At 40.2% G+C, this 16673-nt stretch overlaps 1 protein-coding gene across 1 annotated transcript; it reads left to right on the top strand.

Moving 5' to 3' along the window:
* Window positions 1–1156: 1156 nt before the first annotated feature.
* Window positions 1157–16191, top strand: DLD (dihydrolipoamide dehydrogenase). Its single transcript, XM_058804480.1, has 14 exons — window positions 1157–1240; window positions 2140–2215; window positions 2890–2969; window positions 6509–6577; window positions 8414–8483; window positions 8863–8963; window positions 9308–9451; window positions 9641–9742; window positions 10848–11038; window positions 12429–12599; window positions 12988–13177; window positions 13545–13682; window positions 14990–15079; window positions 15181–16191. Exons 1-14 carry the CDS (start codon window positions 1202–1204, stop codon window positions 15244–15246), a joined length of 1527 nt encoding a protein of 508 aa, XP_058660463.1. The 5' UTR covers window positions 1157–1201; the 3' UTR covers window positions 15247–16191.
* Window positions 16192–16673: the final 482 nt, after the last annotated feature.

Genomic DNA, 16673 nt, shown 5'->3' with positions numbered 1-16673 from the left:
TCCTCGGCACAACAAAACCAAGGAGGTGTTGGAGAGGGTCCTGCAGAAGCCACAAAGATGACAATGGGACTGCAACACCTGCCTTAAGAGGAGAGGCTGAGGAAGCTGGGCTTGCTTAGTCAAGAGAAGACTGAGAGGGATCTCATCAATACATACAAATGATGTATTAATTAGCAGTGCCCTGGCAGCCAGGAGGGCCAATCATGTCCTGGAGGCATCACCAGCTGGGCCAGGCAGGGGATTGTCCCACCCTGCTCTGCACTGGGCCAGTGTAACTTCAAATCCCAGGAGCGGTTTTGGGCATCACAATATAAAAAAGACATTGAGTTATTAGAGAGCATCCAAAGGAAGCCATGAGGATGATGAAGGGTCTGAAGGAGAAGCCTTATGAGGAGATTTATGAGCCACTTGGTCTGTTCAGCCTGGAGGAGACTGAGGGGAGACCATATTGTAGTCTTGAACATCCTTATGAGGGGAAGTAGACAGGCAGGTAACAATCTCTTCATTCTCATGATCAGTGTCAGCACTCAAGGAAACATCATGAAACTGAGTCAGGGGAGGTTTAGATTGGATATCAGAAAAAGTTTCTGCACCCAGAGGGCAGTTGGGCACTGAACAGGGTCCCCAGGGAAGTGGTCACAGCACCAGTGTGACAGAGTTATAGAAGTATTTGCAAAATGCTCTCAGGGGACAGAGTGAGACTCTTGGCGTGTCCTGTGCAGGGCCAGGAGCTGGATCCTGATGGGCCCTTCCAACTTAGCACATTCTATAAGTCTCTGGTTCTAGAGACATCTCAAAAACTGATTCCAAGAGGATGTGCTAGATTCTTTTTAGTGGTGCCGGCGACAGGAAGAGGAGCAGCGGCCATAAAGTGAAACACAAGAAGTTCCACCTCAGCATGAGGAAGAACTTCCTTACGTTGAGGGCGGTAGAGCACTGGAACAGGCTGCCTGGGGCAGTGGCGGCGTCTTCCTCTCCGGAGACATTCCGAACCCGCCGGGATGTGCTCCGGTGTCACCGGCGGCAGTGACCGTGCCCTGGCAGCGGGGCTGGCCCACAGCGCGCCCAGAGCTCGGGGCTCCCTCCCGGCCCTGAAGCCCCGGCGCCCGCCTGGCCCCGCCCCGCCCCGCCCGGCACTGCGCCTGCGCTTGCGCGCGACCGCGGAGTCCTTGAGCGGCCGGGGCGCGGCGGCACCGCCGACATGCAGCGCTGGGGCCGCGTCTCCTGCGCGCTCGCTCGGGTACGGCACCGGCAGGGCGGCGAGGCGAGGGCAAGGGAGGGGACAAGGGACGGAAGCCGCGCCGGGCAGCTCGGGCCTGGGCTTTCTTCAGACCCCTTAGCCCGCCGGGGGCGTGTGTGAGGGCGGGCGGGGCCGGAGTGGCGCCTTGAGGCGGGCGCGGGCCTTGGCCGCGCTGCCCTCCCTGCTCCGCTGTCCCCGTCCCTCGCCGCTCGGGCGAGTGGTGGCAGCGGTGGCGGCCCTCAGGGTCCGTGAGCGGCGGGGACCAGCTGTCGTGTGCGTTATCGGGGTCCCGCTGTCCCAGCCCGCGGGAGGCCGCGGCCGTGGTGGCTGCAAAAGGCGCCGCCGTCAGCCGGCCCCGGCTTTTGGGCTGCGGTGCTGGGGACTTCGCAAATGCTTCCAGGGACATCCTCTACTCCAGTTACAGCGTGATCGGCCCTCGATGTGTTTGTAGCAGCTGCTCTGTGCTGTCCCATTACTTTTTCGTAAAGGTTAAAAAAACTTGCCCTCCCGAACCTCCTATGAGGTCCAGCTGCCTGTTCATAGGAAATGGCTGAAGGGGTTGGTTACAGAACAAGATTCTTGTGGATATCTAATTTATGTCATTATGTGGTGTGAGAGTTGAAAGAGTTTTGTAGATAGAGGTGAGCCTGAGGTGAGAGTGACCTGAGAACAGGTGTGATGACAGACTGAGGTGACAGAGCAGGTAAGTGGCAGAGCAGCTTCTGCCTCTTGTTCCGGTCAGTGCCCGCTGTGCTTCAGTCCTGCTGTTCCTGTTTTGGTTACTGGTGACATTAACTGTGTATTCATCTCTGTGTGGCTGAATGCCTATTTTCCCTCAGGGACAGACAGAAACTTGTAAAACCAAGGGGTGGTTTTTATTAATTTTTTTTCCTTTCTAGAGAAGCCATTTTGATCGAATTCATCATGGTCTGCAGGGAGTTTGTGCAGTGCCACAAAGATCCTATGCTGATCAAGGTAATTTCTTGTGAGAAACCTGTTTTGGACAAAAAAACCCCCACCAACCCAAACCTCCACAAAAAACAAAACAATACTTCAAACTCAGAAATCAGCCTTCCAGATGAAAACTGTGGTTTATTTTCATAATTTGATTACAAGTTAAAGCTGTCAATAGAAGTTGAACTTCACCATCTCTGTTCTTACATTAATTAATATTCTAAAAGAGATTGTGGTTACAAGATATGGGCTCGGTACAAAGTTCATAGCTTCCACTGCTTTATAATCAATAGAGTTTGCACAGATAACTATTGCAGCCATATTTTCCCCTTTATAAATTTGTGGCATTCAGTAAGCATTTATGATTGGTGCTAAACATCAATAGAACCTATGTGGAAAAAATGTTACAGTAAACTACTGAGACATCTTGGGTTAAATTCTTAAAGACTTTAGAGCAAGAAGGATGGGAAATTCAGTTTCTTGATGTCATTTTACATTATTTTCCTTGTGAAATTTAAGTCTGGTTATTTTTCTTGTGGAATGAGTACCTTTAGACAACCTTTCACTGTGTCCATAAAGTTACTTTCACATATGAGGTGTAGCTTCCTTATCTAATCCTATTTCATTAACTTGCATAGTTCTTAATGCACAGTTATTCTGCTGAAAAGCAGTAACCCAGCTGTTCTCTGTTTCAGTTGATGCCGATGTCACCGTCATTGGCTCTGGGCCTGGAGGATATGTTGCTGCTATCAAAGCAGCTCAGCTTGGGTTTAAGGTGAGACCTCACTCAGATAGCACAGTACTCATCCAGGTTAAGTTCAAAGGTATCTGTGTGACACTGTAATCCTTCTGGCACGTCTTGGGCCACCAGATGCTGTAGACATCTTTTGCTAATCTTTCCTTTCCTTTCTTACCTGCATCCTGCAGAATTTGAAATGGAGATCTGACTGTATTACTATCTATAGCCCTGCTACTGACAGAGCTGCTTAGGACAGCTTACTTTTGGTTGGAACTGGTAATAAAATAAGGTGGGCTTATACTCCTGTGAAAGAGAAGGTGGGAAAACAGTGCTAGGAAGGAATTTTTCTCTCAACAAATGAAAAAATTAAGTGATCATGACTGACAAAAAGACTGGTGGAAAACTGTTTTGAAGAACAGACTGAGGGAGCTCAGAAGGAGAAAAAGCCATATTCAGCTGATATGCTTTTTGAATGTGATTAGTGGAATTCTACTGGCGTATGAGAATTTTAGAGGCAAAAGAAATACTGTACTATCTTAGTTGCATTTATTTATGTTCATCTCCATTCTGTCTTGTTGTCTTTGAATGCTTTTCAGAAGAGGCGATTTATGCCTGATGTGTATTAGTGGTGTCATTTCATTAAGTATTGTGAGAGTTGTATGTGTATAATATATGTCAGGTGTTTTTAAACTTATAAAAATACAAAATGTGACTTCAGGATATTTCTTTGCCTTCACTTCTTAATATGAGGCCAGCTGACACTCTTGGTATTGCATTATTGTTCTTGTAATTATCTGGAAAGAACTCTGAGAAGGTGGTGCTAGCATTCTTGAGCAGGTTTCTGCTGTTTTGTATGTCACAATGTTTCTGAATTACCTAAAATAGACTTCATGACCAAAATGAACTCCTGGTGATGAGTTCCAGTGAGGCACAGGAATGGGGGGCCTATGCAGTGTGTAGTTTTCATCTTTCAGTATTTTCAGAACTTGGCTGTACAAGGCCCTGAGCCATGTGATACATCATGGAATCACAGAATGGTTTGGGTTGGGAGGGATGTTAAAGCTGGCCTTGTTCCAACTCCCCTGCCATGGACAGGGACACCTTCCACTAGACCCTGTTACTGAGAGAGCCATCCAGCCTGGCCTTGAACATTCAGGGCTGGGGCATCCACAGCTTCTCTGGGCAACCTATTCCTGTGCCTCACCAGCCCCACAGTAAAGAATTCCTTCCTTCAGCTTAAGGCTGTTTCTGTCACTAAATATCCTTGTGAAAAGTCCCTCTCCAGCCTTCTTGCAAGCCCCCTTTAGATACTCCAAGGCTGCTGTGAGGACTCCCCAGAGCCTTCTCAGCCTGTCTTCAATGGGGGAGGTGGTCCAGCCCTGTGATTAACTTGGTGGCCTCCTCCAGGCTTGCTCCAGCAGGTCCAGTTCTGTGTTGTGCTGGGGGCCACAGGGCTGGACACAGTACTCCAGCTGGGGTCTCATGAGGGCAGAGAAGAGGGGGAGAGTCACCTCCCTCAATGTCTTTGATGCTGACTGTGTTTGGACAAGGAGGTTTGAGTAGATGGCCTCCTAAGGAGGTCCCTTCAAACTGAATTTACCTGCAGTTCTGAGTGTTGTCCCTCATTGGTCAGTATTCCCAAAAATGGGTGTCAGTAACATCTTTTTGGGCATCTTTTAGCCTTCTAATATGTAACTGTATCAAAATATAAGTGTTTGAGATTCCATTAGGTTGTACATCTGCCTGTGACCTAGAGCAAAATAACTGAATTGTCTTTGCACATCTTTGTGAATTACTATTTTGTCATGGTAATTACTCTTGCTTCTGAAGGTATGTGGTTACTTAGCTAGTAAGCTGAGAATAAAAGGTGCTTAGTGATGCAGGTTTTAATAAAGATTGTGGCCTTCTGCCACATGAGTTCATGTTTGATTATTCCAAAGCTATTTTTGTGGCTGGCTATAAAGCAGCTTTTCTTGGAGCAGTACTATCCTTGAGTCCTTCATATCTGTGATTAACAGTAGGATACCATGCACAAGGGGGTTAAAAAGTGCCCTGGATTCTCTTTTTCATAATAGTAAAAAATAATTCTCTTAGACTGTTTCACTACTAGTTAGAGAGGGGAAAATGCTTGGACATACTTGTGCATGTCACCATAATCATTGAATAAACATGTAGAATGTTTTTAGTAGACTGGCAAAAAGATTGTATAGTTACACCATCCATGGAAGAACCTAATTCTGCTCTACTGAATTACTTAGATTTCAGTTTTAGTGCTATTTCTATTGGCACAAGCATTGAGCCCTTGTATCCACACTACAGCATCCCATGTTGTTGCCAGTAGTGTTCTCTGGGTTTTGGCTTCCCAAAAGCTTTGTTTGGCCTTGTCAGTGAAGTTTATGTGAAATGGATGAGGCAGAACATCCTTGTTGGGTAAAGATAGGTGCAGTCTGGTGCTGTTTGATCCATGATGCAGCTTTTAAAGCCCTTGTGTTGTGTTTCATGTATTCATGTGCTTAAAACAAGAGGAAGGGGAGGTAGGGGATGAGCATGTCTCAGAATGTTCCTGTGATTTGATTTGGTGAATTCTGCTCTTCATGTTACCGTCACCTACCTTAGCACAAAAACAACAATTTAAAGAAATTGTGAAAGGTTTTCACCTAGGTAGTTGCCTCTCAGTGGACTGGAGCTCTCAAGAGTGTGAACCAAGGTTACAATTATTTTGAATGTGTGTGCCTTCCAAAGAAGGAGATGACAATTCCTTTGCTTATACAATTCCTTCTCTGAAGGAGACCTTCCTTTGCTCTCCTTCATTTTCTCCCAGTGATCTGTTTTTAAATGAAGTTTTGGCAGTTGTTTTTGTCCTTTGCACACTTTGATGTTGTCAGCTTAATGAGAAGGAGATGAAATATTTTCCATCCCTGTTGTTATTGACCTTATTTTTGTTTGGTTTTGCTGTACTTCATTTTTGTTTTTTCTTTCTTTATAGGTGGTGGTACAGCTTTATAGCAGCAGAAGGAAATGTTGTTTGTGGCTTGGGGGTTTTGTTCTGTTTTGTTTTCTTGGAAGAAAAGATAGCTTCATGGGATTTTAATCTATGCCAGTTCATTTACCAGTTGTTTTCTTGTTTTTATGAATCTTCACATGACTTACATGTTTTGTTTCTAGCAGTTTTTTCTGTAATTGTTAGGGGAACATCTTTCATTGGACTGAGTCTTGTATTTATTATTTACTTTGTAGATTTTTGTGGTAGGATTACAGAAGTGCATAAAAGTAGCACTTGTATGAATTGTGCAGTGGCTGTTGTTTGCAGACAGTAAACTGGTGCAGTTTGGTAGAGAATTTGGTTGCAAGGAGTTATTTGGGGGGTTTTAAGTTAACAAAAAAATGAGAGAAGGGAAACATGAGCTGTAAAATAAATCTAGGAATTAAATTAATGGGATACTTGTAGAGGTAGAATTACTAGACAAGTAGCCAAATGTCTTTGTCATCAATTCTGCATTGTGAGAGAGCCCATAAGGAAATGGTGACAGAGTATTACTAAAAAGTTTTTTTTTCCCTCTGTTGTTTTTCCTCAGACTGTCTGTGTAGAAAAAAATGCAACGTTAGGGGGAACCTGTTTGAATGTTGGATGTATTCCATCCAAGGTAAGTTGCATGTTTGTCATAGCTTCATTAAAAGCAGCTGACATGATGTGCTTTGCTTGGAAGGAGAATAAGAAGGAGTTTCTCAAGATGGATGTCCATGTAAGAGTGGCCTGGAGGGTGAGGCTGTGGAGTGTGGAGTAATACAGATGTGGAGAGAAAGAGCTGAGTCCAACATATGCACTCTGAAAGAAAGGACAAGCAAGAAGAAATCAATAAGAACTTCCTATTTGACATTGTCAGTCTAGTTTAAAGTAATTTCAGGCCTTGGCCTTTGTAAGGACAGTGCTGTTGCTGGGGAAGCTGCCTCAATAGCACCCAGCAGGTGGAGGAAGACTCTGCTAAGGCCATGTTTGTGATGGCTGTAGTAACAGACATAATATTCTTAGCAAGATCCCTCCTAACGGTGTTGCTGTTTCTAATCCTTTTGCTCAAGAGGTTCTGTTAGCATGGGAGGAGAAAATACAGTATAAATACTAAAGGGTTTTTAAAATTTATGTTAATTTTTCTAAACATTTAGTAATCATTTTAATGAGGTTCTGAGTATCTTAATATATTGAAGCACCAATGAAACATGTTAATCCACACAGTGCTACCTTGAAAGTTTGAAACTACTGCTGGGATCTGCTTCTCAAGTACCCTATTATTTTTTTATCCTTTAGATTTCTTATGAAAATACTATTGAACCCATGGCTAAACTTGAATGCTATCTAGAATTCATTTGAATTGCAGTAAACTTAAAAAGAGGATACGTAGGCTGTGTACACCAAGGCAGTAACAAATGATTCAAATATTCTTCTCCAGAAAACCACCCAAAATAATACCTTGGGCATGGATTTTTTTTTTTTCCTTTCTAGTTGCTAAAGTCTTAAGCAGTGGCTGCATCTTTTAAGTAATGTGAATGTTACAGTTTTGGGACTGGGACAGTTATGTAAAGTAGAGAAATTACTTTAAAGACAGTTGATAAAAATTATAAAAATAGAATTATCTTATTTTGATAGTATTAGTTTTACACAAACATATGTAGATAAGGCAAGTATTTCAAAATGCCCTTTGAATCTTTTACTGTGCTTACTTTAGATTTAAGTCAGTGCAAACTCACACTGCTGTCCTTGCAAAGATATAGATAATTTCATATTTGGGGTGGCTATAACAAATCAATTTTCTTAGTAAGATCCTACCTTAACTATATTGTTATTTCTAATCAAAATACAATTATCAAGCTTCTGAATTTGAAGCTACTAATTTTTAGCCATCCATATAAAAACCATTCTAATTTTATCTAAGAATTTGGAAGATCCGTGTACCGGAGCTAGCTCCAAGCCATCCAGCTTCAGCTTGGCTGGCTATGCAGTTACAGAAACTTCAGCACAAAACCTCAGAATTTAACTCATATATGTCTACACAGGTTAAAATCTTAACAGGCATTTTACTTCAGCATTGTGTTGAAGTATAGATTTTCCTCATCTAGTTATTCTGTATCTTCTCTTTGGCCATCAGTCACAGTGATTTTTCTCTTCCTCTATTTGGTCTGTCCTTTTTTTTTTTTTAATCTCTGTGGAGTAATTATCAGTTTCTATGGTGAAGTGAGCAAAAAGGATAGGTGTTGATTTAACTGTTTTCTATTTCTAGGTAAAGTATGTAACTTCATTGAATGTTTCTGTAGGAGCTACTGTGTACAAGTTCTGTGATTGAAATACACCTTTTCAAATATGTAAATATCGAGCAATAGTGAGAACATTTTGCAAATAGCATAATTATTTTTCCTTATAGTAAATACTCTTTTATATTATATATGGAATGTATGTCCAAATCCACATTTTTGTGTGTCTGTTTTAGGCCTTGCTGAACAACTCACATCTGTATCATTTGGCCCATGGAAAAGATTTCGCTAATAGAGGAATTGAAAGTGAGTAAAGAGCTCTCACTGACTGTTGCATAAGTGGTTTCCACCAAGAAGTAAATTTAGTCTTTCAAATCTGATTAGTATGGTTTTCTGGTCAGAACATTTTTAGAGTTATAAATAATATCCTTTATCTGTCATTTGGAGGCTTAGGAACGTGTCTGCTCTTTGCACTCTGAATATTGGATAGATAAGTTATAGCTGAAAATGCAATATTGATTTTCAGCATAGCAGTTGTTGAAGGTAACCTTTAGCATGTAGTGGGGCCATTCAACACATCTTTCTGTGCCAGCTGTTAACTGTGTTGAGGTTAGCTCTTTTAACATTACATGCTTGATGTAAGTTGTTTTAATGCTTGATGTAAGTTGTTTTGCTTTAACTTTAGTTACAGGACTCCGTTTGAATCTAGAGAAGATGATGGAACAGAAGAGTAGTGCAGTGAAGGCCTTAACAGGTGGAATTGCTCATTTATTTAAACAAAACAAGGTTAGTTTGGATTATATACTGAGATATATCCATTTTTTAAATCTGAATTTCTTACTTTTTACATTTTCTCATTGCCACATAAATTAGAGTGACTGATATGACAAGGGCAGAATTTGGATGCTTCTCTTCCAGAAAACTTTTAAATGCCTGGTGCCTTCATTCTTAATCTGCTTAAAGGATTAGTATACCATTACTATTCCTACTAGTATGCAGTTACTTTGTGATTTGTACCAGATAGAGATGCAGAGAGATGTTTTAGCAGCATCTCTAAGCATTAGTGAGATTCAGATGAAATGCAGCCTAACTTACTTGAACCTGACTTCACTGTTTTCTGATTACTAAAGGTTGTACATGTATCTGGGTTTGGAAAAATAACTGGCAAAAACCAAGTCACTGCAACTAAAGAGGATGGCAGCACACAAGTTATCAACACAAAGAACATACTCATAGCCACAGGCTCAGAAGTGGCTCCCTTCCCTGGAATTACTGTACGTATTTGAACTTAATTGTACTTCCTTTTCAGTGTCTCATAGCCACACAGTTTAATGTGTAATAATGGTTTGCACCTGACTGCACTTCATGTTGTGTGTGTTTTGTATATAGTATGTAAAAGGTGTTTGGTATAGAATATGTAACAGAGATTGCAGACCTCCCTTTGTGCATTTCTTTGTCATTAGATTGATGAAGATACCATTGTGTCATCCACTGGTGCGCTGTCGCTGAAACAAGTTCCAGAAAAGATGGTTGTCATTGGTGCAGGAGTCATCGGTGTGGAACTGGTGAGAGGATGTTTAAAGCACTCAACTTTTAATTTGTAAAGGAAAAAGGTGTATTTTTTGTGGCTGTATTTGATGGTTTTGCTGTGCTTTAACAGTTCAGCGAGTTGTAGTCAGTCTGTTCAAACTTCATAGCCTGCTAGCTCCATTTTTTACCAGAAAAGCTGGGATAAGTGTCTGTTGGGTCAGTACTTCTGCAACTGGTTAGATAAGCAAAGAAATTAGAGAGGAACATCCAGGGTCTTGCATAATTATTTTTCTCTTGTGGAGGGGTAGGGATGTGAGGGAATGCCAGGGTAATCAGGATGAATTCTTGTGTTTAGTAGTTAATCTCAAGAGATGATTAATGTGATCTGGTAGTACATATTCTATCAACCAGAAGCGTGGAGACTTTGTAGTTCATTGTGGTCTGAGTCCTTTTACCTCACACCTACACATTTCAAAAAGAATTTATATTTGCTGGTCTTGCAGCTGCTTGAATCTGTGCCCATCTGCCAGGTGGTTGCTTAACCTGCTGACTAATAAGCTGGGAAAGAGTAAGCAAAGTGAAATTCTGTACTGGGTGGATGTGGGTAACTGTAGGTAGATACCTCCAGGGTGTACATGGGTTTTGTTGGTGAGGCTGATGATCATGGTTAAGGTTATAAATACAGACAGGACCAGCAGAGGCTCCATTTTGTTGTGTAAAATTTCCTTAATGTGATACTGTTTTGATTAATTAGTAGTGGTATTAGGGCACCACAAGCAATTCCCTTTGGGTTTTCCTTTCAGATTCTTTGATTTTAAATTTCTTCTATACCTGTAGTATAAATAAAACATACATGAGTCATATTTAGTGATTTTGTTAGCTATTTCATTAAAAGCCTAATTCCCTGAATTCGATCATGGAAGTTTTGTGTCTGTAAATAAACAATGATAAATCTTTTCATGGAAAGGCTGGGGGAAGTTGAACTTGTTTTATTTTACATCATGTTTGTAGAAACTGATCAGTTTGCTGTTACATGTTATCCTGCTTTAGAAGAGTTTACAGTCTGTTGTAAATACTAGAGTAAAAGTATCTGAAATCTGCTTTTCAAAATCTCTTTTTACTTGCATTGTTGACCTGCAGGGTTCAGTTTGGCAGCGCCTCGGTGCAGATGTGACAGCTGTTGAGTTCATGGGCCATGTTGGGGGAATGGGAATTGACATGGAGATCTCTAAGAACTTCCAACGCATTCTTCAGAAGCAGGGATTCAAGTTTAAACTGAACACCAAAGTCACTGGTGCTACCAAGAGACCAGATGGAAAAATAGATGTAGCGTAAGTGTTAAACATAAAGCTAAAGGAATGCAAAATTTATTCTTCCTCCCAATTCATCAAACCTATTTAAAAATACAATCTGATATTATTTTTTAAACAGGAATGAAAATTAATTCTCTAGTGCAATTAAATGTTTATCCTCCTTTAACAACTTACAGAGCTCATAATTTTGGGTTTATTAAGTCCCGAGTTGCTTATACGGGAGAGGTTCCATTGACTTGAGTTGAGGGCATTCTGGCATAAAACCACTGTTATAATGAGATCAGTAATAAAAACAGAACTCTAATTTGTTATTTTCATGGAAGATATTTGCTTCTAGTATAACTAGCATAAATACCATGATTGTTCATACAGTTATTTCCAAGCCATTAATTCTTGACTATGTGCTGTAAGGTCATCTTGTCTTAGGGTAAGCCTGGCAGAGATATTATTGTTCTTGAACAGAAATAAATGAAGCTATACAAAGAGTTTATTTTAGTGGTCTTACTCAAGACCTTTGAAGTTTTATACATGAACAGTTAATATAGAAACACATAAAGCAAATTTGCTTTATTACAAGTTCATAAGTATACACTAGTTCTGTTTGTGTTTATGGATTCTCTGTGCAGAAACTGTATTTTAAAAAATTGCTTGATGTTACGTCACAAAAAAAAGCTTAAATGTTTTTTCACTGGAGACTAACTATGGAGACTTTTACTTGCTGGATCACTGTAGCTTGGGACAGTCTGTCATCCATCACTCTAAAGGTCCAGGGTTTGGGCTTCTTTGCATGCCATACTCATGCTGGCTGAATCTCTCATGTAGTCTGTTTCTGCTTTTAGGGTATCATTTTGGTTCAGAGTATGCTTTTGAACCACACTTCCAATTATCCTCACTTCCCATGCTTTGGTTCTTGTGCTCTCAGAGTACATGAACTGAACTTGCTCTGGGCACAAGTAATGACCAGATGCACTTGAGGGATGCCTGGGATTCATGGCAGCTGCTAACAGGTGTTTGGTTCCTGGGCCAGGAGAAAGCTCACTCAGAATACATGGCCCTACCCCACCCCAAGTATATATACCATATACAAAATATATATACTTTGGGTGGCAAGTGCTCAGCAGTGATGACTTTGCTGTACAGATTTGATCCCATCAGATCATGCTACTTGCTGTTGAAAATACACCCTGATTTTCTCCCTGACAGTTGTTGGGAAATGTAGTAAGAGGTGTTGCCCCTTCCTCCCTCTTCCACTGCTGAACTCTTGCAAGGAAGAAGCCTGGGGCAGGCTGAGTGAAATGCTTTGGACCCAGCCAGGATTTCACCATCTTCGGTCTTACTAGTTACTAGCCAGGGAGAGATAAGGCTACAAGTTTACAGCTTAGCATTTTTGCTTCTTGTTTTGCTGTAGTGTTGAAGCTGCTGCTGGTGGCAAGGCAGAAGTATTAACTTGTGATGTGCTCCTAGTGTGCATCGGTAGGCGCCCTTTTACAAAAGATCTAGGTCTTGAGGAAATGGGAATAGAACTTGATAAGAAGGGAAGAATTCCAGTCAACAACAGATTCCAAACCAAGATTCCAAAGTAAGTAAGACTAATTTTTTTCCTGTTTTTTTTTTAATGCAGAAAACTTTAAAAATACGTTTAACTTACTGAAGCACTTCTGGTTTTTAACAACAGAACATATTTTCCTTTTCTGAAAAGAAAACTCAATATATCCTATCATTTCAGTAGCTAAAAAAATTTAGTCACAAAACTCCAAAACTTTGGAGTTTTGTAATTTAAAAGTCACTGTGAATTTCATGTCACTAAGTACTTCTTGAAGTGTGGCCATTCTGTGGAAACTGCTAAAATGAAGTATTTTAATCTGTTTTGATTAGAGTTTTCAGTAATATGTTTCAAACAGACTGTTATGTAAGGTGTGCTAGGATGTTTTTAAACAGTGTCTTATTCTGTTTCATTGGTCTGATAGCATCTATGCTATTGGTGATGTAGTTGCTGGACCTATGCTGGCCCACAAGGCTGAGGATGAAGGCATTCTTTGTGTAGAAGGCATGGCTGGGGGAGCAGTTCACATTGACTATAACTGCGTTCCCTCTGTGATCTACACTCACCCTGAAGTGGCCTGGGTGGGCAAGTCAGAAGAACAGCTGAAAGAAGAGGTACTGTTTGTTTTCTTTTCCAGCAAAAATTGTTTTTCTCCTTTGAGCTTGGTTTCATTCCCTAGTTGTTTACCTAGCTACTTTATCTAAATTTCTGCATTTGAATTTATGGGTTAGGGTGTGTGAGTGAATGATGCTCTTGTGCATGCCACTCTCCCAAGAACCACAGTTCTCATTAATGCATTCTGTGACATGAATATTGTTTGCAAATTAATATTTTTTGTACATTCTTACACCATTTACAGTGATAGTTTGTGTATATTCCTGTGTCTCCTGTTTTAGCTGTGCCTTGCTTCTCCTCATGTGTGTAACATTTGGTTACATTGTTCTTGTTGGTCATTAAGTCAGTGACACATCTCTTTTGCAGGGTGTAGAATACAAAGTTGGGAAATTTCCATTTGCTGCGAACAGTAGAGCAAAGACAAATGCTGACACAGATGGCATGGTGAAGATACTTAGTCATAAGTCAACAGACAGGATGTTGGGTGCTCACATTTTAGGCTCAGTAAGTATCATCAATTGTGCTTTCTTAGCCTTGTAATGTTCTTTTTATTTAGTGTTGCATAGTTGTTGAGTTAGAAGTGGTGTTTGTAAACAGGAAGGTTTGAGTTCGCCATACTTATATTTTTTTACAGTTCTGTTCCACACCCTAACCTCCTTCCTACTTTTTAGTTCCTTAGGTATAACTAAAAAAAAAAAAAAAAAGCCCAGCTTTTTTTTTTTTTTCTTTTTATTTTCTTGAATTGCTGTGGTTATTTATTTGGTTTCTTTGGCAAGTTTTGTGTGGTGAGGTTTTTGGTGATGGTGTTTGTTGTGGTTTTTTTTTTTCATTTTGTTTTTATGAATACTGCCAAATACTTGAGAGAACAGCAGAAATTGTTGATTGATCTTTTGGAAGTTGGAGGAGCTGAAAAGACTTTGTCTTTTTCATTGGTGTCTTCTTTTTTCCCTTCTCTCCAACTAAAGACCTCAGCAAGGGTGGTAATCTTATGCTGCCGTCACCAAATCTGGGATCAGTAATTTATGGAATTCAGAGTAAAAAACCTTCGGGATTTTCCCTGTCTAGGGGGTTTTTGTTTTTTGTTTTTTTTTAAACTAAAGTTAGACCCTAATCTTTCTCTGTTTTGTTTCTTAGCTGTATTTTTTTTTTAAATATGTTTGCAGAAACGCTTCCTTACATTTTTGTGTACAGTTTTCTGTACACAAAAGTTAAGCCAAGTTAACCAAATTGTTCTCAATAAGATTCTATTCAACTTAATTTCTCTTGCAGTTGTAGTAATTTAGAAACCAGCATGCCTTAAAGGAAGCACAACTTTGTCTCATACCAGCAGATCTAATTTTTAATTTTCTTCATTGGGAAAGGACTGGGGGAAAATCTTATGGTTGTGGATCTGATTGCTAAAAATCTAAGAGGAGATTTAACTATTTTTGACTCCTGAAATATATATTCTCTTAGTAAATATGCATAAATACAGCAAATAAAAATGAAGGTGTAGGTGTAGTAACATGCCTTTTTTTTTATCTAGTTACCTCTTTTAACTTTTCAGGGAAGCATTGAAGTTTTGGGTAGGTTTCCTTTCATGGAAAAATGCCTAGCTTTTGCACAACTCTCAATGTTTGGATTTATGCTAGGTTTGATCACAATCACTAAATAGAGTACATTACTTACATTATAGCACAGATGAAGTGCTGGTTAAACCATAATTTCTCTTTTTTAGCAGAAAATGCTTATTTATAAGCTGCTACTAATGCAGCAGAATGTGGACAACTGCTTAAGAATTTGTGCTAATTGGAAGTACCATTAAATTACAGGGTGCTGGTGAAATGGTGAATGAAGCTGCCCTTGCAATGGAATATGGAGCATCATGTGAAGATGTAGCCAGAGTTTGCCATGCCCATCCAGTAAGTTAAACTAAAGGGGCTGTTAAACACCATTACACAGACAGGCTGTTATTCCATGTAGCTATTTATGACTTCCAACTTTTTGTGCTTGCTCCCTACAGACGGTGTCAGAAGCCTTCAGGGAAGCAAACCTAGCAGCATCCTTTGGCAAAGCTATCAACTTCTAAAATGAAAGAGCAAGTCTTTGTACATACATGGTACATCTCTGAAAATGGACTGTGGGCCCTTATGGAAGGCGGAATCTGAGGATTTTAGGACTGACTTAAGTGAATATCTTAATTTTAAACATCAGATATTTAAACAAGTAGAGTTTGGAACAAGTGGAACTATCCAGTCTCTGTAAATTAAAACATAAAATTACATGTTTATTTACACAATGAATGTTGCAGAAAAGCAGCCTGACAGAACTCTTTTCTTTTTGGAAACCAAACATTTTGCTGCTGCATGGGATTATCAGGTTTGCTGGTCAGAACTCTGGATGATTGTCCAGCATACCTTGTATTTTCTTATTTGAAGTAGTGTTACAATAAACCAGTTGAATACTGGCACTAAAAATGCCACTGGCACTTAAAATGCCACTGTCACTTCCGCACAAAAATGTGTTTCTTCTGAAGGGATTAACTTTGGTATTTAACCTACTTCTTACATATGAGTACCAAAACTTGTTTTCACCTAGTAGTATTGGGATGTTGGGAGAAGAGGGGCTCATGTAGATCAATTAAAATTATACTCACTTTTTAAAGAGAAAATTACTGTCTGTGTGATTCTCCACATCAGGTTTTCATATTGAAAACTCTTAAGGGGAAAAACTGAGTGCTGATTGAGAAATGAAAAATTGAAGACAAATTCATTGTACTGCTACATAATCCTTTTTGGTTTTAAAGCTTCCATTGTCCAGCTCTCTTAAACTTGAAATGCTAAAACTTGGGTAGTGAAGCAGTGTTTGCTGTTAAATGCTATGGCATGAGGGTTATTCTGCACCTTCCACATGTAAGGGCTGCAGTGTCAGCTCTCCACAAAATTAAGACATACTTTCTTCTCTTCTGTTTTCTATTTTGTTCTCTCTTTCTGTCTCTTCTGTAGCAAGAGAGCATAATAAATACTTGACACGGCTGGAGGGTCTTCTTGGATTTTGTTTGTTGATTGGATCCTTGTAGTGTCTAGGTTGTTGATTATGTGGGCAAACTCACAAACAGATGGCACTGTTGGAAGATCTGTAACCTGTGTATGGAGCATGCCCAAATCCAGTAGTTAAAATTAACTTCTTTTCCAAGGTGCCATTTCTTCTCTTTTGCCAGGCCCTTCTGCCTTGAAGAAAACCTTAATACCTGCTGGTGTTGTGCATGTCCTTTTTCATTATGCCACTGGACTGAGAAGTGCACATTCAGAAGGTGGTGCTTTTTTTTTGGTGGTGCTAATCAGCAGAAGCCAGTGATACTCTTCTTCATTGTGATTTATTTTCTTAGCTTCTACTTTAAATGTAGATGGAGTTAAACCATAGCACCTCATTAAGCTTATCAACATCAGAGGTAGTGAATTAATGTGGATCTGCTTTCAGGTGTTAGTAGGAAGCTGCTGAATGGAAAGTGAAGGT

This window comes from Ammospiza caudacuta, chromosome 5 (genome assembly GCF_027887145.1).
Source record: "Ammospiza caudacuta isolate bAmmCau1 chromosome 5, bAmmCau1.pri, whole genome shotgun sequence".
In the NCBI taxonomy this organism is placed as follows: domain Eukaryota; kingdom Metazoa; phylum Chordata; class Aves; order Passeriformes; family Passerellidae; genus Ammospiza; species Ammospiza caudacuta.
Note: the sequence above shows the minus strand (reverse complement) of the source record. Positions and strands in the feature narration are given on the sequence as shown.